This window comes from Ictidomys tridecemlineatus, chromosome 11 (assembly GCF_052094955.1).
Source record: "Ictidomys tridecemlineatus isolate mIctTri1 chromosome 11, mIctTri1.hap1, whole genome shotgun sequence".
Lineage (NCBI taxonomy): Eukaryota > Metazoa > Chordata > Mammalia > Rodentia > Sciuridae > Ictidomys > Ictidomys tridecemlineatus.
In genome coordinates this window covers 102,210,005-102,233,155 of record NC_135487.1, presented here as the reverse complement: position 1 = coordinate 102,233,155, position 23,151 = coordinate 102,210,005, and the positions used below count along the sequence as shown (strand labels likewise).

Below are 23,151 nucleotides of genomic sequence, written 5' to 3'. Positions count from 1 at the left end.
TACAAGAATTCATTTTCTCTTAAATTCTATCAATTTTTTACTTCATATATTTTAATGCTTTGTTATTAGGTATCTTTCATTTCCTTATTTCCTTACTTTCTTTCCTATTGCCTAGACTTCAAAGTCCACTATTAAAATAACTCCCTGGAATATATCTTCAACTACCTTTCTCTGGCAAAATACCAACCTTAATTAAGTACAACTGCACTGAATGGTCCTACTTCCCGAGACCTTCATGTGGGGCCTCAGCTCAGTAATCTTATTACTTTAACCTAGTCAAGTTAGTTTCACAAAGTCAGCTATTTTCCACTTTTTCTCTTCATATTTGTGATGTCCCCAAACCCTACTTTAAAAAAAATATATATATTTAATTAATTAATTAATTTAGTTCTAGGTGGACACAATACTTTTATTTATCTGTATGTGGTGCTAAGGATTAAACCCAGGGCCTCTCACATGCTAGATGAACGCTCTACTGCTGAGCCACAACCCCAGCCCTAATGGCCCTACTTTTTACCAAGAAAATAAAAGCAACTAGAGAAGTCAGAGAATTTCTACTTTTCTCATCTCCAGCTGTACACAAATATTCTGTTTTCCATCTCATAGTTTTTCCTACGCAAAAACTATGTTACCTTCCTGCTGTGATAGTGGCTGTCCTCCCCACTTGACCATTTCCACCTGAAGACATGATGTATTATCATCCAAAGAAAAATGTATCTTTACCCTATGTCTCCCTTAAGCTAATGATCGGTTTTGTTGCTTCTCTTTATAATCAAAACCTTGAAAGTTTTCTATACTTACTCTCTCCCCTTTGTAACAATCTTTTGAAATTGGTAATGAGCTTCACATTGCCAAATCTTTAATTATCTTATTTCGGGGCTGGGGATGTGGCTCAAGCGGTAGCAAGCTCGCCTGGCATGCGTGTGGCCCGGGTTCGATCCTCAGCACCACATACAAAGATGTGTCTGCAGAAAACTAAAAAATAAATATTAAAATTCTAAAATAATAATAATAATAATAATTATCTTATTTGGCATCTTGGCAACATTTTGAACGTTCTTTAAGATACTTTCTTCACTTGGTTTCCACCTTACCTTTTGTGTATGTATAATCATTTCTCAGGGCTTTAGTTCCAGCTATATGTTGATTCCTTCCAGTTTAACATATCTAAAATAAAACTCAGGACTTTTCTCTTCAAACCTGCTTCTCCTGTCTTCACCACCATCATTCATTCACTCAGTTGTATTTCAAAGCAGAAAGTAGTCATCTTAAGTTTCTCTCATACCTTCATCCAATTTATTAACAGGTTTTGCCAATCAGCCAGAATATCTCTATTCTACTTATCATTACTACTGTCACCCTAGTCTAGATTACCAATCTCTTTTGCCTATTTTACCATGCTAGCTTTGCATCTAGTTTTTGTACTAATATACTTGCTACTTTACATTTACATCTCAGTACCAGGATGATTTTTCAGAACTCTATTATGTTCCTCACAGATTTAGAACACAAACTTCATCTCAGCCTACAAGAACCCACTTGAACAAGGCCTTAATTACTTGTCCGGCTACATTTCATACCACTCTCCATTTCTCTTTTTCCACACTAGCCACAGTGCCCTTCCTTGAACTTGCTCAGCTATTATATCCTATAGGGGACTTGCTGTTTGCCACACTTTATTCAAGTCTGTGTTCAAATAAAAATCCAGAAAGTTCTCTAACCTCTGTAAAATAGAGGGTCCTCCAACTCCTTCATCCTTTTCAACTTTTTTCATACCAAGTATCACTGCTTGACCACATAATTTTCATAAATGTTTGAATATGTGTATTTGTTTACTGTTTCTTTCACGAATGCAGGGTAAAGTACATATATTCAATGTCTAGAACATAATCATGAGTAAGTAGATAATAACTTTAGAATACTACTATAGTTTTTATTCCTGAATAAAAACTATAGTAGTATACTACTATAACATGTAGTATACACTGTAACATGAGAACCTGAGCTATATACAGAATTCAAAGACTATGCAGGACGGGTATGGTGGTACATGCCTGTAATCCCAGTGGCTAGGGAGGCTGAGGTGGGAGGATCATGAGTTCAAAGCCAGCCCCAGCAATGGCAAGGCACTAAGCAATTCAGTGAGACCCTGTCTCTAAATAAAATACAAAAAAGGGCTGAGGATGTTGGCTCAGCAGTTGAGTGCCCCTGAGTTCAATCTTCAGTACCTGCCCCCATCTGAAAAAAAAAAAAAAAAAAGACTATGCAGACCTACTTGACATTTTACAAGGATATCAAAGAAGTCTTCATCAGGCTCTTTGTTGTCATTAGTCATTAGTCGGTCAAGTACTGACTGATTGTTGTTTTTTGTCAGACGAAGTCCTGGCAAATTGCTGAAACTGGCCCTCTGGTCATCCAGACGGCGGCTCTGTGAGCTGGCAAGAAGATCTAAAAACTCATCAGTGTTGGGGGACACCATGGAAACATATGGTGCTATGAATAGGGAAAAAAAAAGTACAAAAAAATTACAAAAATGTTTAAACATATTTATATTGGTTTTTTTAAAAAAATAAGTGACAGTGGTATACATTACAATTCTTATTACATGTATACAGCACAATTTTTCATATCTCTGGTTGTATATAAAGTATGTTGACACCAATTCGTGTCTTCATACATGAACTTTGGACAATGATATCCATCACATTCCACTATCCTTGATAATCCCCTGCCCACTCCCTTTCCCTCCGGAAAAAGGTACACTCATACATAAACATATTTATCACACAGTTCTCTGCCTTCCTAACACCTGTCCTGACCTCCTCCTTTCAGTGCTGGGTCTGGCAGGCTTTGACAAGATGGTGGTAGCTTTCATTTCGGGGAGGGAAGCACAACCCCATAGTACTTCAGATGACCCACCTGGAGGTTATTCAGATTTGTCTATATTTTTCTTTATTGACTCGACTTTCCAAATCTATAAGGTATGGTTAGACTTGAGAAGGTGAATAAACTGCTTTTCTTACAATAATTTCTCAGACTAGGTGGAATGAGATAGTTTTTTCCTTCCATCCCTGGGATGGGAATTTTAGTGAACTGAGTTAAGTGCTGCTGGAAAGTCTTGATCTGCACAAGTCATATTTTAGTAAACTTAAAATAAGAAATTTTAAGTAACCTATTGTAGGCCTAAGACTTAGGCAGGCCTTAGCCATAGATGACTCCTCAGTCTGTGTAAGCTTTTAGTTGTAGATGGACACAATGTCTTTATTTATTTATTTTCCTGTGGTGTTATGGATGGAACCCAGTGCCTCATACGTGCGAGACAAGTGTACTAACACTGAGCTACAACCCCAGTCCAGGCTTTTCATTTTTTATTCCAGATATGAAGTATTTACAAATTATATACAATCATAAGTTATGTACAACTATCATTTTCCCCTCATTTTTTTGTTGGTTCAAACCCAGGGCTATGCCAGGCAAGCACCACCATTGAACTGAACCCCAGCCCCAAAGAAAATAGGGAGTAAGAATGATACAGTGGAAAGCGCTGGACTAAAAACACAGATCTACTTAAGAGAACTCAAAGAATCTTGTTTTGAACTGTACAAATGCCAGCATTTCAAGCATACCTGGATTCAGTTTCATTTATTTTATCTCCTGTGATGAGCACTGAATTCTTAGAAATAAAGCGCCAGAATATCAAGAATATTAAAATCAGAACAGCAGTACAGATGACTTACTTTTTAGCGTCCCTTTCGGGGGAGTGGAAGAAGCTGCATGGCGGTTCTGTTCTTGTAAGCAGCACCTCTGGTCATCCATCCTGTTGCTTTGAAATCGGCTTAACAGATCAAAGAATCCTTCATCTCCAATAGTATCTGCGCTGATTTTCTAAAATGGAGAAAATATATAAAATATTTCCCATTTTCCTCAGGTCATTAATCAACAATATGATGCACTCAAATGCAAAAGGTATAGGATTAAGATTAGAAATAAATTTTCAAAAAGAATTAAAGAACCAATTTTGGTGATAAAAAATTATTTCAATCCAACTAACAAATTTTTTTAAAATTCTTTTTTTTTTAGTTGTAGATGAACACAATATACCTTTTTTTTTTTTTTTAAAGAGAGAGAGAATTTTAATATTTTTTAGTTTTTGGCGGACACAACATCTTTGTTTGTATGTGGTGCTGAGGATCCAGCCCGGGCCGCACACATGCCAGGAGAGCGCACTACCACTTGAGCCACATCCCCAGCCCGACACAATATACCTTTATTTATTTATTTTTATGAGGATCCAAGCCAGTGCCTCACATGTGCTGGGCAAGCACTCTACCTCTGAGCCACAACCCCAGCCCTAACAAAAAAATTTTAATTCCTGTATTTCTTTTTTTGTGTGTGTGGTACTAGAAATTGAACCAAGGGGTGCTTTACCACGGAGCTACAACCCCAGCTACATCTTTTTATCTTAAGACAGGGTTTTGTTAATTTGCTGAGGCTGGCCTCAAACTTGCAATCCTATTGCATCCAAATTGTTGGGATTACAGGCATGTGCCACTGAGCCCAGCCTTTAATTTCTATATTTCTAAGACCAAAGAAAGTCTCAAGAGAACTCAGTCTCAAGAGAACTGCTACAGATATGAATGAGTTATGTAAATAGCTATGCACCACTTAACAATGGGGATGCATTCTAAGAAACACATTGTTAAAACAGTTTCCTCATGTGAACATCAATATACTCAAACAAACCTAGGAGTATAACCTACTACACAGCTAAGCCATGTGGTATATACTGTTATATAAGTAGAGACGTTGCATATGTGGCACATGGCTGTATGTATGATGCGGATGTATACCTCAGACTCAAATTTCAGTTCTAAGATTCTACAAAAACAGAATTCAAGATTAGTTAAGTGAGAAAGCAAGTATATTTTCCTATCATAGTATTTACAAGTTTTTGGGTTTTTTGGTACCAAGGTTGAACCCAGGGGTGCTTTACTACTGAGCCACATCCCCAGCCCTTTCTTGTATTTTATTTAGAGTCAAAGTCTCTGAGTTGCTTTGGGCCTCGCTAAGTTGCTGGGGCTGGCTTTGAACTCTCAATCCTTCTGTCTCAGCCTCCCTAGCCACTGGGATTACAGGCATGTGATGGTAGTACTGAGAACAGAACCAGGGCATTGTGTATGCAAAGTAAGTGTTCTGCCATTGAGCTATATCTCAAGTCCCTCCAAGGTCTTTTTATTAAATATTTGAAGATCCTCAAAAAACAAACTTGTAATAATTAAATATTTGTGGGGAAGAAGGGACCTCTCAATATTTTTACTTAGAAGGCTTCAATTGAAATGAATACAATATTAAATTTTTTCCATAATGTAAGTAATATAATAGAGGCATATTTATACAAAATGTTATAGGCCTAAGGAGGAAGTGATTTATTCTTAGAGAAAATTACACAGCTTGTATTTGTGTTGAGTCCATAAGACTGAATATGCTTTTTCAGTTTAGAGATGGTTTATACTGATTAATATGCATTTCTGAAGATTTGTAGTAGTCAGTGAACAACAAGAGGTGGGGGAAGAGGAGGAAAGAAGTCAAAATAGGGGCCTTGTATGTAGTACTAACAGGACTGGACTCCATTTTATGTGAAATAAGAGGAGCTAGCATATACTTTTCATTCTAAAATATGCCTGTAATCCCAGCTACTTGGGAGACTGATGGAGGAGGATTCTAAATTCAAGGCCAGCCTTAGCAACTTAGTGAGATCCTCTCTCAAAATAAAAAGGGTTGGGGATGTAGCTCAGTGGTAAAGCACCCCTGAGTTCACATCTCAGTACCTCAAAATAAAAGTCCTTGAACAGGCCCTGCATTCAATCCCCAGCACTGCAAAACAAAATATTTATTCAAACAGTAGTGCCTGAAACATAAAGTGATAATTACTATCCAAAACAATGGAGCAATTATTTATGAATGGAGTAATTCCTGTTCTGGCTGTGAAAAAAATAGAAAAGATAGGAAAACATGGACAAGTTTTCTAAATAACAAAGATATTTTATGCCATCTATCTGACCAAAAATTCAGGATGAATATAAAAAAACTAAAGTAAGTTGCTACTCAAAACACAATACTCAAAAACATACCCTCTGAGAATTCAGATTTCGGTGGTCAATAGAATTCCTGGCATCTTGGAGAACTTTAGCAGAGGAATTGGTTTTGTATTTTTTCCCTTTCAGTCTGTTGACAAAGAGTAGCTTTGCAGAAGGTTTGGCAATGAGAGGTTTTTGTTTAGCAAGAATTTCACTGTTCCAGTTCTGTACCTATAAAATTACAGATGGAAAGCAAGACATGAAAAAACCCAACTCTGGTTTCTTTTATCATTAACCTGACATGTTAATGCACTGACTATTGGGATGGGAGGAGAATTTCAGATCTCTTAGTAAGTCCTCCTTTTCAGTGTATTTCAGTATTTTAAAGAGCTTATATCAAATGTGTTAGGAGAAAGATACAAAGTAGTATGGATGTGAGCTACATAAAAATCTGTTATAACTGGAAATTCTGGGTGCATGTGTAATTTTTTACCATAAAAATTAACCTTTAGTACGTCCATGGTACTGGCAATTTTTCTGATGATAAAAAACTGTTTTCATTAACACATGCTAAATTTCCACTAGGCAAAACCAATTTATATAGATCTAGATCTGGTTTAAATACACATGACAATCTCTAATAGACTCAAAATAACAAATTTATTCAGTATGAAGGAAGAATATATAGTACTTACAATAGCCCTAGGACATTTGCAGCTTTAACATTCCATCTTAAGTGCAAATAATTTTAAAGGTCTGTGCCTATATAACAATTGGCAATTTTCACATAGCACATTTTTCATAGAAGAAATTCATGTGTTGGTAAAATGTACAAATTTCAAGTATACAATAAAACTCCTACCCCAATCGAGATATACTATGAGAGACTAACCTTGCACGTGACTGAGTCACACTCCCCGGCTGGGTGCTGAAGCGCTCAGTCACAGAAATGTGACAGAGCTTTCCCCTCCCTTCTTGGGTTCCAGGGGCGGTGTCCCGTACATGGGTGTGTCTTGTTACAGCCCCATGGGTGGAGCTACGCTCACCTGTTCCTTTGTAATATAACCCCTTGCCCTTCCACGGAAGTGCCTTGTGTGTGTCCCCTTCTCTTACTGTGCCTTTGGGTGTGGCCTACCCAGATGTCAGTCAACCTGCTGACAGTGGACAACATGAAGACAGACTCAGCCCCCTGAAACCTGACCCCTTGCCTCATTTGAATAGCTTTTCCTCATCACATTCTCTTTCTCTCCCTCTCTCTCTCTCCCCTCCCCCCCCACCGCTCTCTTTCTGAAGACCCTTAACGTCAAGTAGCCGTCACAGCAACCCCAAAGAAAAAGGTATTTGTGTCTCTTATTTTGCACAGCCCAGTTAGCCCAGTTCAACTGGAGTGACCCTTGAGCCTTTTAGTTGCGAGAACAGAAACCCGGCAATTACAACATTTTATTCTACTCAGAAAAGTCTCCTATGAAGTACGAATTAAAATAACCCCTACTCTGAGGCTCATATACAGGAATGAGACACATAGCTGGTAAGGAGCCAAGCCATCTATTCCTTTTCACATATAGACTACTAAGGGGAAATTATCTGGTAGAATCAATTTCATGGCCTACTGAATGGTGTGAGAACACAAAACTGTACTTAAAACTCAAGTTGAAATTGGAAAAATGTTTCTTTTGTAGTTTTTTGGACTTTCAGTCTCATAACATTGAATGTAAGAATCCAAAGTGGAGTTAACATCTTAAAAATCACGAAGGCTGGGGCTGGGGTTGTGGCTCAGTGGTAGAGCGTTTACCTAGCATGCATGAGGCACTGAGTTCAATTCTCAGCTCCACATACAAATAAATAAAATAAAGGTTCATCAACAACTTAAATTTTTTTTTTTTAATTGTGAAGGCAAGTTATTTCCAACCCCAGTTTTTTTCCTGCATGTATGCTGAGGACTGAACCTACTTCTTTATGCATGCTAAGTATTCAGTCTGACCACCCCTTAACCAAGAATTCTATAGTCAGCAAAATTACCAGGAAAAAGACATTTTCACAACTTTTCAGACATCCAAGTCTCAAAAGTCCCCTCTCACTGCACTCTTGCCCAAGCTGCAACTTTGAACCCAGAGTTCTCTGTTTTCCTTACATGTGCTTCTTTGTTGAGAGTAATAAAATAATGAACTCTGGCAAATTTATTATGAGGAAAAAGGAATCAACTCCACTAAAATATTTTTAAATGGAGATAAAACCTGGCTCTTGGAGAATTAACTAGATTGACTCCAGTAAACTTCTTATAGAATTTAGAAGAATTCTAGTTATACCATTACACAGGTAGGCATAAGATAACAAATTAATCTGCTACCTATTAGAAGAAAGCAGACTAAAACTGTCCTAACTTTTTTAAAAAAAGTGTGGATTTAATAGATTTATATTTGAAAACTACTCAGAAGGTAAGAGCTAAATATTTGGGAGGAATCTCAAGGTCCTTCAGAAGTTACCAGAGTTTTTAAACAACTCTGTAACTGATGGGAATAAGAACTCTTGGATATGAGACCAAGACAATTAGATGTCGGATTTTTGAAGGCTATTCATACAAAAAGAGTTAATATTAAAACATCATATGCTAGTTATTATAATGATAGGGCAAAAGAATAATGACATAGAAAAATGCTCTTAACACATGACTATATATTATAAAATAGCACCTAAAAATGTGATAACATTCAAATGAAAATGCCAAATGAAAAGATATCAACATATTATGAGTTGAGATTACTGATTATTTCAATTTTCTTGCTGGAATTTTCTAAAGTTGCTATAATGAACCTATCTTATAAAAAACTTATTTCTAAAAATACACCATGAGGGAATGAGAGCCTATTGTAACAATGTAAAACTAAGTTAAATGGAGGTGGAAGAAAGTAGCCTTGATTTGTTTTCCAATAACCTTTTTCCAATTATGAAGTTCCTTGTGTAACGAACCCCCCGCCCCCCCCCAAAAAAAGCCTAAGGAGGATGCATCTTGAATAAAAAGTACTTTGTCAGTTAAAAAAAAAATGCAGCTAGAAAAACCACTTTCCTCTTGATTATAGTTGCTGGTCATGTAGTTGAAAAGAAAAAAAGCTTCCTGATTATTCATTGATCTTTCTGATCTTTTAATTTTAAAAAAAAGTAACACATTTACATGGTAAAATATTCAAACAGTTCACATTGGTATATAAAGTATCTCCAGCCTAACTGCGGCACCCAGTCCTCTTCCCAGAAGTCATAATTGTTGCCAAGTTTCTGACATGCTTTTCCAGAAATGCTTTATGAATCCACAAAGGATATGCATTTATCTTATACAAGTGACAACATGTTGTACATATTAATTTTGTACTGCACTTTTCCCCCATTCTTTTTAAGGCAAAATTTTAAGTGAGAGCCACAAAGGACGAGGTATATGCAGATTATTTTGTTTAAATTAAAAGTTACTAAAATATTTCATAACAGTACATAAAATTTAAATCATAAAAATGGCCAACCTTTTCTGGTGTTAACTTCATGAGTTCCATATTTTCCATACTGTGTCGGCGTCCCAACTTGGGGCGGGCACCTTTGTAAAAGAATTTTAAATTCAAATAAATCAAGGAATCTTTTAAGAGTACAAATTCAGCCTCACTACACATTCAGTTCTAAAGTCTGATACATAAATCCTTACAAAAGGAGGAAACATAAATTTTTTTAAAGAATAATTATTTTCCACACCAACTACATAAAAATATATACTCCCTCTAAAATGCTTTGATGTAAGGAAGTTACATTTTGGTTAGAAACTAACCACTGGTTACTAACATTACCTCTTAATTTAGAAAAGGCATTTTATAATAACTGGTTTTATAGTATCCACATAGTCTCAAGAAAAAAAAAACTACAGGGTGGTTTAAATTAAGTAAAAACATAAGGAAAAGGCTTTAGGGCTTCAATTTTGGGGAAAAAAAAATCAAAATAACATCCCCAGTACTATACTGTTACTCCTTTCTAAGTAATTCCTTTCCATTTTAAGAGCTCATTAGAGGTCCTCAAAATATTTTTTCAGTAAAGTTAGTAAATATTAAATTCAGAGAATTTCCATATCTATTCAATCTTTTTAAAATTAAGTAGTATTTTTAGAGGTGTAATACTGACATCTAATACTCAGCTTACACATAAAACATTAACAACATATTAAGCTCCCTTTGTGTGATTCCTTTCATAATTTCTTTTATATATTTATATATAAATATACTTATATATATATATTTTATATATTTCCATTATATATGTATCTCTAGGCCATGCAGCATTATTTGAACATTTATAAATGGCATCATACTGTACATATTCTACAACTTGCTTTCTTTGTGAGATTCATTCAATTTTTAAAAATTTATATGTGGTGCTGAGAATAGAACCCAGTGCCTCACACAATGGTAGCTTAAAACATTCTACCACTGAGCCCCAGCCCTTAATTAATTTTCATCATCATTTTAGGACTAGGAAATTACCCTTTTTTTTTTTTTGTCGTTATAAACAATACTAGATAAACTTTTGGTAATGTCTTTTGGTGTACAAAATCAAGAATTTCTTCCAGTTTAGGTATCAGGGGTATGTAACTGGGAGTGAAACTGCTGGAACACACACCTTTAACTTCCTCAGAATGCTGCCAGGTTGATTTACAGAGTATACCAATTTCCATCCCATCAACAGTGTGTAAGAGTTTCCATTACAGTACATTACGTCAGCACTAGTACTGCTGGCCACTAAGCACACTCATCTAATGGTTTTGTCTGATCATTGGGAATCACTCCTATGAAATGTTCTTTTTTGTCTTGAAGTTCTTTTTATCAAGTATTAATACAGTCCATACCAGCCTCCTTTTGGGTTATAACATGGTCATAGTCTTTTTCTATCCTTTTATTTTTATTTTCAGGTTTACTATACTAATAATTACTATATATGTATACTATATTTATATTCATTTATATTACTATATTTCTATATTACATTTATATTACTATAAAAATTGTCTTGCTGTAGATCTGTTAATCTATTGTTGTTGATGTGGTACCACGGATTGAACCAAGGGGCAGGGTGCTCTACCACTGAGCTACATCCCCCAGCCCCTTTTTAAATTTTGAGACTGTGTTTTGCTAATTGCCCAGGGTGATCCTGAATTTGAGATCCTCCTGCCTGAGCCTCACAAGTTGCTGGAATTACAAGAGTGTGCCACCATGCTTGGAAGATTTATTAATATTTTTAAAGAACTAAATTTTACCTTTTAAAACTCCTCTCTATTAAATCTTTATTTTATTAAATTCTGATCTTCAAAGGCTAGCTTCAACAATTTAGCAAGGCCCTAATAAACTTAGTGAGACCCTATCTCAGAATAAAAAAATTTTAAAAAGGGCTGAGGATGTGGCTCAATGGTTAAGTGCCTCTGGGTTCAATCAGGTAACCCCCCCCCAAAAAAAAATCTGCTCTTATCTTTAATATGTCTTCCACTTATTTTCAGTTTATTCTGATTTTTTTTCCTTTTGGATTTTTAAAATACAAATTTTGTTCTAAGTACCAGTATAAGTCACATGGCCACAAAATTTGAAATAGAGCATTTTTTAATGATATACTGTAATTTTTTAAAATACCTTTATTTATTTATTTATTTACTTTTATGTGGTGCTGAGGATCGAACCCAGGGCCTCGCACATGCTAACGAGCACTCTATCACTAAGCCACAATCCCCAGCCTTGAAATAGAGTATTTTCATCATGATTTAGTCCTAAATTATTTTATAATTTTTAAAAATATTTATTTATGTATTTTTAGTTTTAGGTGGACACATTATTTTGTTTTTATGTGGTGCTGAAGATCGAACCCAGTGACTCATGCATGCCAGACAAGCACTCTACCATTGTGCCACAACCCCAACCCCAAATTATTTTCTAATTTTCAAGATTTTTCTTCAACTATTCCTTAGAAGTTATGTTTATAAGTCTTCAAGTCAATGTTTTGTTTACTTGATATTAATTTCTAACTTAATAACACTTGGGGCATGAAACTTATGTAATATAGATTCTATGAAATGCACTATTTGTTTTATTGGGTTAGCTTTATTGTTAAATTTTGGTAGAAAGAACATGAATTGACCAGTTGCTAGGTACAGCATTCTATGTTCCATTAAATCTGTTTTGCACTTTTTAATTGTGATCCATATTAAGAAATACATTGTGTTATACTCCTGAACACACATGTACAAAGCATAAAAAAAATCACACAATAGTTTTATACACACACATGCACATGCAAGTGCATTTCTTAAAAAATTATTCTAATTTGTTATACGTGATTGCAGAATACAATTCATTTCATAGTGCACATGTAGAGCACAATTTTTCAGGTCACTGATTGTACACAAAGTATTTTCATACATTCATGTCTTCATACATGTACTTACGGTAACGATGTCTAACTCGTTCCACCACCAATCCTATCCCTTTGCCCCCTCCCTTCCTTTCGCCCTATCTAAAGTTCTTCCATTCCTCCCATGCTCCCCGGCCCCCATCGCCATTATGAGTCAGCATCCTCATATCAAAGAAAACATTTGGCCTTTGGTTTTTTGAGATTGACTAACTTCACTTAGCATTATATTCTCCAACTCCATCCATTTACCTGCAAATGTCATGATTTTATTCTCTTTTAATGCTGAGTAATGTTCCATTGTGTATATATACCACAGTTTCCCTATCTTATCTACTGAAGGGCATCTGGGTTGGTTCCACAATGTAGCTACTGATGCACATGCATTTTAAAAATTTTTTTTAGTTGTAGATGGACACACACACTATTTATTTTTATGTGGTGCTGAGGATCGAACCCAGTGCCTCACACATGCAAGGTAAGCGCTTTCCATTGAGCTACAGCCCCAGCCCCTGATGCACGTGCATTTTTAATCCTAGTTGCAATCCATGATATTGATTTTACATAAAAACACAGTTAGAAAAATAGCATTAGATGAAGCTATTGTGAAATCGATTGTTGGTCAAATCTTTTATTTCATTACTAGTATTTGACTCCTGATTTTTATCTAATTATTAAGAGATGTATGTTAAAAATCACATAAGACACAAATATCAGCTGGGTGCTGTGGCACACACCTGTAATAGCAAGGGCACAGAAGGCTGAGGCAGGAGGATTGCAAGTTCAAAGCCAGCCTCAGCAATGGCAAGGCTCTAAGCAATTCAGTGAGACCCTGTCTCTAAACAAAATACAAAATAGGGCTGGGGATGTGGCTCAGCAGCCGAGTGCCCCTGAGTTTAATTCCAGGTAAGCCCCCTAACCCCCCCAAAAAAAGACAAAAATATCAGATAAACTAGACTGACAAAGTTAAACTCTCCTCTCTATAACTTACTACTCAGGCAACCCTGGGAAACTTACTTAACTCTCCTGCCTCCATTTCCATTTCCTATCATCTGTTAAGGATAACAGAAACTTATCTCCTAGAATTATTAAGATCAGATGAGTTAAAATATGTAAAGCTCTGAAATCAGTGCCTAGCACAAAGAAAGCATCCAATAAACATTAACTGTGACTATTTTTATTATTCTCCTGTTTTTATTTATTGTTGTTGTTGGGTTTTGTTTTTTGGGCAGTGCTGGGGATTGATCCTAGAGCCTAGTGCATACTAAGCAATTGCTCTACCATGGAGATTCAGTATGCGGGCCTCTCCTTCTGAATTTCTATAAACATTTAACCACAGTCATTTTATTTTCTGAATCTGATAATTCTACTATCCAAAGATCTTGGTGACCTAATCTTGCAGGGTTTATTTGTTGCTGGTGTTTTGTTTGTTTTTCCTTTACTTATGTTGACTTGATTTTTTTTTTATGTGTCTGGTAATTTTTCTGTTTTCAGTCATGGCCCAGGATCGAGGATGCATTACTCCAGAAAACATGCGGTCCTACTTTTGCTAAGCACTTCAAACCCAAAAGTACTTTAATGGATTGGGGTTTCTTAGATTGTGTGTAAATCAAATTTCAAACCAGTATGTAGGCAGGCTTATAAATTCAGATTCTTAGAAAGGTTCCTTTTTCTACTCAGAGCCGACACCAGAAATAAAAAAAGGTTTCCTGCAGATTCCTTTCTGTGGTACTGGGGATACAACAATAAACAAAGGAGACAAACCCCAAACAAAACAAAATTTTTAAAAATCCATCCTCAAGAATCCTGACTGAGCAAGTAGGGAAGAGGTAGGAAAAGAAGGTGAAGATGTTGGCTTGGTTCAGGTTACAGAGGGCCTTTTAATTTTTAATTACTTATTTATTCTAATTTGTTAACTATGACAGCAGAATGCAATTCGATTCACATTACACATACAGAATGCAATTTTTCAAGTCTCTGGTTGTACACAAAGTATTTTCACACCATTCATGTCTTCATACATGTACTTAGAGTAATGATGTCCACCTCATTCCACCATCTTTCCTGCCCCCATGTCTCCTTCCTCCCCCCTCCCTTCCCTTTGCCCTATCTAAAGTTCCTCCATTCCTCCGAAGCTCCCATTGTGAGTTAACATCTTCATATTAAAGAAAACATTTGGCCTTTGGTTTTTGGGGACTGGCTTACTTCACTTAGCATAATATTCTCCAACTTCATCCATTTACCTGCAAATGCCATGATTTTGTTCTCTTTTAATGGTGAGTAATATTCCTTTGTGTATATATACCACAGTTTCCCTATCTATTCATCTACAGAAGGGTATTATAGAAGGCCTTTTAATCACTGTGAGGACTGAGGACTTGGTTCTGGATGTAATGGGAAGTCACTGGAGGGTTTAGAACAGAGGAACAACATGACATAATTTACTATGTGTGTGTGTGTGATACTGGGGATTAAACCCAGTATTACTGAGCTACATCTCAGCCCTTTTTATTTTTCAAGATAGACAAGGTCTCACTAAATTGCCCAGGCTGGCCTTGAATTTGTGATCCTCCTGCTTCCACCTCCTGAATAGATGGGATTATAGCCCTGTGCCACTGTATGTGAAATGATTTACATTTGGGGAGTGGGGAGGGTACAGGGGATTGAACTCAGGGGCATTCAAACACTGAGCCACATCCCCAGCCCTATTTTGTATTTTTTTTTTTTTTAGAGACAGGGTCTCACAAGTTGCTTAGCAACTCGCTTTTGCTGAAGCTGGCTTTGAACTCTCGATCTTCCTGTTTCAGTCTCCTGAGCCACTGGGATTACAGGTGTGCGCCACCATGCCCAGCTCCAGTGATTTACACTTTAAAGGAGTATTTTAGCTATTGTGTTGGAAAACTTAGGCATGAGGGATCATAACTGGAAGTAAGAAAAACAATGGGCTAGAATTCTCCTGGAGACTTTGGCAGTATGTACTAAGACTGTTGCGGTACACATGGTTGATTAGAGATACACTTGAAGGCAGGGTTTCTAACAGGTTGGCTGTAGAAATTAGGGAACAAGGATGCTTTTTTTGTCCTGAACATGGGAGTGAATAGTGGTGCCATTGCCTCAGATGGAGTAGACAGGAGAGTGTGTGTGGAGGGAACACATTTTAGACATGTTAAGTTTTAGATTCCAAATAAACATTCAAGCGGAAATGTTATAATTATATGGGTATCAAACTCAAGAGAGAAATTATGGCTAAAAACATGAATTTGAAATCAGTGTACTGGGGCTGGGGATGTGGCTCAAGCGGTAGCGCGCTCGCCTGGCATGCGTGCGGCCTAGGTTCGATCCTCAGCACCACATACAAACAAAGATGTTGTGTCCACCGAAAACTAAAAAATAAATATTAAAATTCATTCTCTCTCTCTCTCTCTCTCTCTAAAAAAAATGAAATCAGCATATAAACTATATAGAAGAGAAGCAAGTGAATGAAATCATCTAGAGGTTATGCTGTTTAATGATCTACATATGGATTTTTCCATTTTAACTAATTCAAGATGAATAATATTAAACAATTAGCCAGGGGCAGTGGCACACGCCTGTAATCTCAGTGAGGCAGGGGAATTCCAAGTTCAAGGCCCGTCTCAGCAATTTAGGGAAGCTCTTAGCATCTTAGTGAGACCCTTTCTCAAAATAAAAAGAGCTGTAGCTCAGTTATAACGCATCCGTGGATTAAATCCCCATTACCAAAAAGGAAGGGAAAGGTAAACTGATTTCCTCACTTGCATGAACCACAGTTTGAATGCTCAAGTGCTATATGTGGCTAGTGGCTATTATATTGGACAGTACAGATATAGAACTTCTCTGTCATCAAAAAAAGTTTTCTTGGAAGCACCAACCTAGAGCATAGAATAGAAAAAACAAGGATAAAAGCAGAAAGAAGCATAGATAGATGAATAATAGGGAAGAAAAGAAAAGAGGAAAGAGCGAGAAAAGGTCCAAAAATTGAAACCTTGAACATTACAAATTTAAAAGATGAAAAGATGAAGGGAGAGAATGAGTAAAGAAAACCAGAAAAGTAGAATAATCATGGAGGCCAGAGAAAGACAGTTATTTTGAGGTAGAAATGATCAGCTGTAGGAAATAACTGCTGAGGAATCAAGTAAACTGACATCTGAAAACGGATGCATGTATTTGGTAAAATGGAGGTTTCTGGTAACCTTGAATGGGGCCAGAGTTTGAGTGGAGTGGGTTCCAGAAAGAAAGGGAACATTGGGATCTTTTCCAAGTTTTGTTATAAAAGGAAACAAAGGAATAGGTCTATAGCTAGAGAAGTCCATGAGAATAAGTGATAATTTTAGAAGAGCTCTTCTAGCATAACCTAAATGAAAGTTAAACACAGGAAAACCTTTTAGCACATTATTCAATTACAAAGCATAGTTTTCATTTATTATACGATTTACACTTCAGAATTTTTCACCAAAGGTTTTGGAAAGTCCCAATCAGATGATTAGCTACTAATTTCTTTTCCTTTTACCATTTTCTCAATGTAGAACTAAGAGAAAAAAACTGGAAAGATAAAAGCTAGATATTTGTGTCAGTGATTTTTTTTTCAGATTGCAAGTGTCTCAAGCTTATAATCCATATTTTAAAAATTATTTCACAGTCACAAAAATGTGGTAAATTTAAAAATGTGATTCTCATCTTGTCTCCTTTAATTTATGTAATCAAAAGTAGATTTTGGGTTTGGGGATTGGCTCAGTGATAGAGAGTTGACCTAGCATATATGAGGTCCTGAGTTTATTCCCTAGTACCATAAAAAAAGGGGGTTGGCGTGGGGTTGTAGCTCAGTGTTAGAGTGCTTGCCTAGCATGTATGAGGCACTGGGTTCAATTCTCAGAACCACATATACACTTCACAGAAGAAGAAATACAATTGGTCAACAAAATATATGAAAAACGTTCAACATCTCTAGCAATCAGAAAAATGCAAATTAAAACTACACTGAGGGGCTGGGAATATAGCTCAGTTGGTAGAGCGCTTGCCTCACATGCACAAGGTCCTGGGTTCAACCCTCAGCACCGCAAAAAAAAAAAAAAAATTACACTGAGATTTTATCTCACTCCAGTCAAAATGACAATTATTAAGAATAGAAGCAACAATAAATATTGGTGAGGATGTAGGGAAAAAGGTACATTCACACATTGCTGGTGGGACTGCAAATTGGTGCAAACACTACAGAAAGCAGTATAGGAGATTCTTCAGAAAACTTGGAATGGAATCACCATTTGACCCAGTTATCCCACTCCTCTGTTTATACCCAAAGGACTTAAAATTAGCATACTACAGTGACATGGACACCTCAGTGTTTATAGAAGCTCAATTCACAATAGCTAAACTATGGAACCAGTCCAGGTGCCTTTCAACAGATTAACAGATAAAGAAAATGTGGTATATATATACACAATGGAATATTACTCAGTCATCAAGAAGAAAGTATGGCATTTGCCAGTAAATGGATAGAACTAGAGAATACATACTAAGTGAAATAAGCCAATCTCAAAAAATCAAAGGCCAAATGTTTTCTCTGATATGAAGATGCAAATTCACAATAAGGGGGTGGGGTTAGGGAAGAAAAGAAGTACTTCTGATTAGACAAGGGGGAATGAAGGCAGGGGTGGGGGGAATGGGAATATGAAAGAGTCAAATGAATCGGACATTACTATTCTTTGTGCATATATGATTACATGACCAATGTAATTCTACATCGTATACGATATTTATAACATGTACAATATGTATAATATGTATGTATCATATAATATGTCAAAATACATTCTACTATCATGTATAACTAACAAAAACAAATATTTTAAAGCACACTATTTTTAAAAAAATTTTTTTTTCTTTCAGGAATAGAGATTTTCTGGCACATTTCTCCCTGTAGAAATATCTGACCAAATCAGCACTGAAAGACAGTCTCCTAGAAACAAGTTTTGCTGCTACCAACACCGCCCCCCCCCATCCCAACAACAAAGTTTATTAGGTTTCCTGAATTAAAAAATTCCAAGAGCTTTCACCTTTTAATTGAAACGGGGGGAAAAAGAACCAAACAAAAATCTGATATATAAAACTATTTGAAATAAAAACAATAAAATAGAACATTTCAGTTTCAGTATCTTCATATTATTTTTTGAATGACTCTATAGATACAACATTTAAATCTATTTTATTTATTTATTTTTATTTTTGGTACCAGGGATTGAACCCAGGGGCACTTAGCCAGTCTGCAACATCCTCAGTCCTTTTTATTTGTATTTTTTTTTTTTAATTTTGAGACAGGGTTTCACTAAGTTGCTGAGGCTGGCTTTGAACTCATGATCATCCTGCCTCAACCTCCTGAGCTGCTGGAATTACAGGCATATACCATCAAAAATAACTATACTTTTAACATTTTTAAATTCATGATAAAAACTATAAAATATTTTGTACTGACAAATGAGCAGAACTATGTAAAACAAAAAAGGGGTATAAAGTTGAACTTCTTAGATTATATATTCTCTCTGGATACAATACACAAGTATGATAAGTAATTTAAATGTAAATTTTGAGTATAAAGAAACTGGGTTTTGGAAGACCTGTTACTTACCATATAAACTGTTATCAATCTCAATATTTTCAGACATTATGGAATTATTTGTGCTATAACTCAGACCAAGAACCATTTGAAGATCTGAGAGATTCAGTCGTGCTGTTAGTTCACCATTTTTATCTCCAACCTACAATCACAAGCACATATATTTTATAGTACTATTTAAAGACAAAGAATGATGACTAATTGAAAATGTTGTGACCCTAAAACTAGAAGAAAATATAAAGAAGTGAAAATAGCTACATTAGAATTATGAGACTATTAATGAATGCAATGGGTATCTCAATCATTTTGTGAGTTTTTTGGTACCAGGGGTGCTTACCCATTGAGCCACATCCCCAGCCCTTTTTATGTTTTATTTTGAGACAGGATCTCGCTAAGTTGCTTAAGGCCTTGCTAAGTTGCTGAATTACTGGCTTTGAACTTGCAATCCTCCTGCCTCTGCCTCCAAAGCTGCTGCAATTACTGGCATGTACTAACATACCTGGCTTTTTAAAAGAATGTAGAAAAAAACAGCAAATTTAAAAAATATCACAATAGGACAATTAACTATAGTCTATTTATTCTTTAGTTCTCTAAATATTAGATTGCTCTAATTCTTTAGGATTACATTAAATAATGTAGTTATTTATGCCATATTAACTTAGCATCACATGACAAATTTTCCTTAAAATATTTTATTTCTATACTACAATAGTGAATTTTATTCATCTAGTACTATATATTATGTAGTTACTTTTATATATATTATCTCTAATCATAACAATTTGCAAGGTAGTATTATTATTATTTTAAGATGACAGAAATGAGGCTCAGAAAAGGTTTCCAGGTCAATTGGCCAGCTAGTGGCAAAAGTATAACTGGAATCAGTTCTTGATTTTAAACACCTTGCTTTTCCTTAAATACCATCCTATTTTTCTTAAATAGAGACGAGGCTAGGGAGGGAGCATATTTTAGTAATGTGCTCCTATTTCCCCATGCCTGTCCTTACCTTCCAGTTTTCCTACATCAAGGTGAACACAAACTACCTCAGATCTCTATCTCAAAATGCTTTGTGGATGCCAAGAAAACAGTGTATAATCAAACTTATTATTCAGTCATATAGAGCAATCTGAAGAAATAATAAGATTCCCTCCCCCTGCCACTGATTTGTAAATTTCAACAGTACAGATAGAATTTTTTTCTATTTCATACCTCTCTTGAAATTTCCAAGTGCTTTTCAGCAAAATGCATTGCTTGATCATGATTTCCTAGAGCTGTGTATGCATTTCCTAAGCTCCAACATGCTCTTCCTTCACCAATTCTAAAACAATTCAAAGCCAACATGTAGTTATCTGAAAAGAGGTCTGTGTATAGAATAAAAATGATCTAGCAATAGTATAAATAATGCTTTGTCTTTCATATTAAGAATGTACTATTGAGATATTAGAATACCCAGGTAATACAAAACTCAAGAGTCAAATACTATTCCAGTCAAGAAAACTGGAAAACATGCTTTTTAAACATGCAATGTACTATAAAATAATAAAATCTCAAGAGTTAAGTCTTCTAGTCCAACTGCTCACTTTTCTTTCTCTAGTGGCCTTACCAGGTAACCATTCAGTACATGTTTGAGCAGCAAGGAAAGTAAACTCCATGACCTCTTGAGCTACCTACCATACTTCACTCTGAACAACTGTAATGAAAAGTTCTTTCCAATACAGAGGCAAAAATCTCTCTTAATGCAAACATCACAGACAAAAGGCTAACACAGATAAGTTGTTGGCCTTTGGTCTGTGATATTTGCATTAACACAGAGTCACTAACATTTAAAAAGCAGAAAATACAACACAGGACTTCCAGCTTCTTCTGAAAAAAAGGGGAGGATCTGGACATGACACCCTCTTTTCTGTCTGGTACTGATTGGCTGGGGTTGAGCAGCAGCTGCCCCTGGACAGTGGGCATTTATCTAAGTTCACCAAACTTCCCACACTGATCTAGTCAGGAGAACTTCACAGGAGGTAGGTCACTGACCCTGCTCAGGGGCACATGCAATCAGACTAATTTACAAGCTGGCCTTCAATACAGAACATACATGAAATAGAAAATTCCTTAAAAAGGAAACAAATGGAAAAAAAATTCTTGGAATTCAATAATGCATCTAAATTTTGCCTTAACTGTAGTCAAAGGGTGAATAACTTACCTATCTTTTAGCTCTTGAGCAATTGCTAAATGCTTCAGATGATAATCAATGGCCTTCTCATAGTCCTGAAGTAAAGTATATGTGTTTCCAAGGCTATAACAGGACTGTGCTTCTACGGCTCTGTCTTTAAGTTGTCGAGCCAACAGTAGTGTCTTCCTAAAAGAGGAAGTTAATTTTCACATAATGATGTTTAGTTTTAGCTATTATAATAAAACAAAACTCATTTTTTCTCTCTACTGTTTTCTGCTGCTTTTCAAGTACATTTGTTTTAGAGCCAAATATTTCAAACCTTTTCATCACTTTTAAACAAACTAAAATGTTTTTGAAATACAAAAAACAGATTCAGACTTTCAGAATAAACTTACTCCTCACAATTCACCAAAGTAAAGGAGTAATGAAACATAAGATCAAGTGCTGCTAAAGACTGTCAGTACTTTTAACATTGAAAAAATCTTTCCCTTTATACTGGCAATAACTTAAACTTTTCTTTTCATATAACATCTGTTTTCAATCATACTTCTGACCTTACATTTTGTCAAAATTTTAAATATTTGGGTAAAATTAGTATGTGTAAGTCATTTGTCACTGATTCATAAAAAATACTGGATATTTCACTTAAATTACTACCCAGATTATGTTACCAGGCCTTCTTTTTTTTATATAATTTTTTAAAAGAGAAAGAGGGGGGAGGGGGGAAGAGAGAGAGAATTTTTTAATATTTATTTTTCAGTTTTTGGTGGATACAACATCTTTATTTTATTTTTATGTACTGCTGAGGATCAAACCCAGTGCCCCATGCATATCAGGGGAGCGCGTTACCGCTTGAGCAACATCCCCAGCCCTTACCAGGCCTTCTTTACCCAGATTGTACCTAACATTCTGGTATTGTCACCAAGAAGCTAACATAAAGCAGTCAAGAGCACAGATCCTAGCTGGCTGCAGCAGCATGTGTTGGTAATCCCAGTGATTTGGGAGCCTGAGGCAGAAGGATTATGAGTTCAAAGCCAGCCTCAGCAACTTAGTGAGGCCCTGAACAACTTGGTGAAACCCCATCTCAAAATAAAACATGAAATGGGCTGGGAGGATGTGGCTCAGTAGTTAAGCACCCCTAGATTCAATCCCTGGTACCCCCCGCCCCCCCAAAAAAAGCATGGATCCTATCATTAGACTATCTAGGTTCAGATCCTACCTTTGCCAGCTGTGTAATTTAGGACAAGTCACTCAACCTCTCTGAGTATCAATTTCCTCACACTGGATTCTTTAAAAATACAATACAAATCAATCACTGTGTCTTTGGTTCAGCAAACTGTATTCTGCTTGAGGTCTGAATGAGCTTTCAAACCCAACTAAGGAAAACCCCAAACAATATAGAAAGCATAGACTAGGCAACTTGAAGCAATTTAAATTTTGTTGCCATCTATGTTTCAAGCCTACTGACTGATTAGAAAGACCCTGCTGCAGAAGAAGCTGGGACTGTCAACCCCCAGGCAGATGAATGGGGCCCCAGCCCACTGAGAATCAAAATTGGGCAGAAAGAGGTGGGAAGAAGACTGCTGAGAAGGTGGGGTGAGAGGGAAAACTAAGTGAGATCTGGTGGACATGAGGGGGTATTTTTGTTACCAGGCCTTCTTTAGCCTCTCTTCCAACACATAAGTGGGTGAAATAAGATATACTCACCACACATGGTAAAATGGGTTTAAGACTTGGAAGTTTAGAATTTCATTTAAAAATAACTAGTTTTGGGGCTGGGGATGTGGCTCAAGTGGTAGCACGCTCACCTGGCATGTGTGCGGCCCGGGTTCGATCCTCAGCACCAAATACAAACAAAG

The 23,151-nt window shown here is 36.2% G+C and overlaps 1 protein-coding gene across 5 annotated transcripts in view; it reads right to left on the bottom strand.

Annotated features, from left to right (window-relative positions):
• The window catches only part of Gpsm2 (G protein signaling modulator 2), a 53,479-nt gene that overhangs the window by 5,674 nt on the left and 24,654 nt on the right, over positions 1-23,151 (bottom strand). For 4 of the 5 annotated variants that reach the window (XM_021735119.3, XM_021735118.3, XM_013364139.4 and 1 more), the window contains 7 exons: positions 21,323-21,478; positions 20,335-20,443; positions 19,138-19,267; positions 9,587-9,657; positions 6,132-6,308; positions 3,738-3,885; positions 2,276-2,493 (listed from right to left, as the gene is read on the bottom strand). In XM_021735119.3, the coding sequence (XP_021590794.2) occupies positions 2,276-2,493; positions 3,738-3,885; positions 6,132-6,308; positions 9,587-9,657; positions 19,138-19,267; positions 20,335-20,443; positions 21,323-21,478 (1,009 nt within the window). Of the gene's footprint in view, positions 1-2,271; positions 2,494-3,737; positions 3,886-6,131; positions 6,309-9,586; positions 9,658-19,137; positions 19,268-20,334; positions 20,444-21,322; positions 21,479-23,151 lie in introns of all 5 variants that reach the window. The other variant, XM_078026924.1, reaches the window with a different exon arrangement.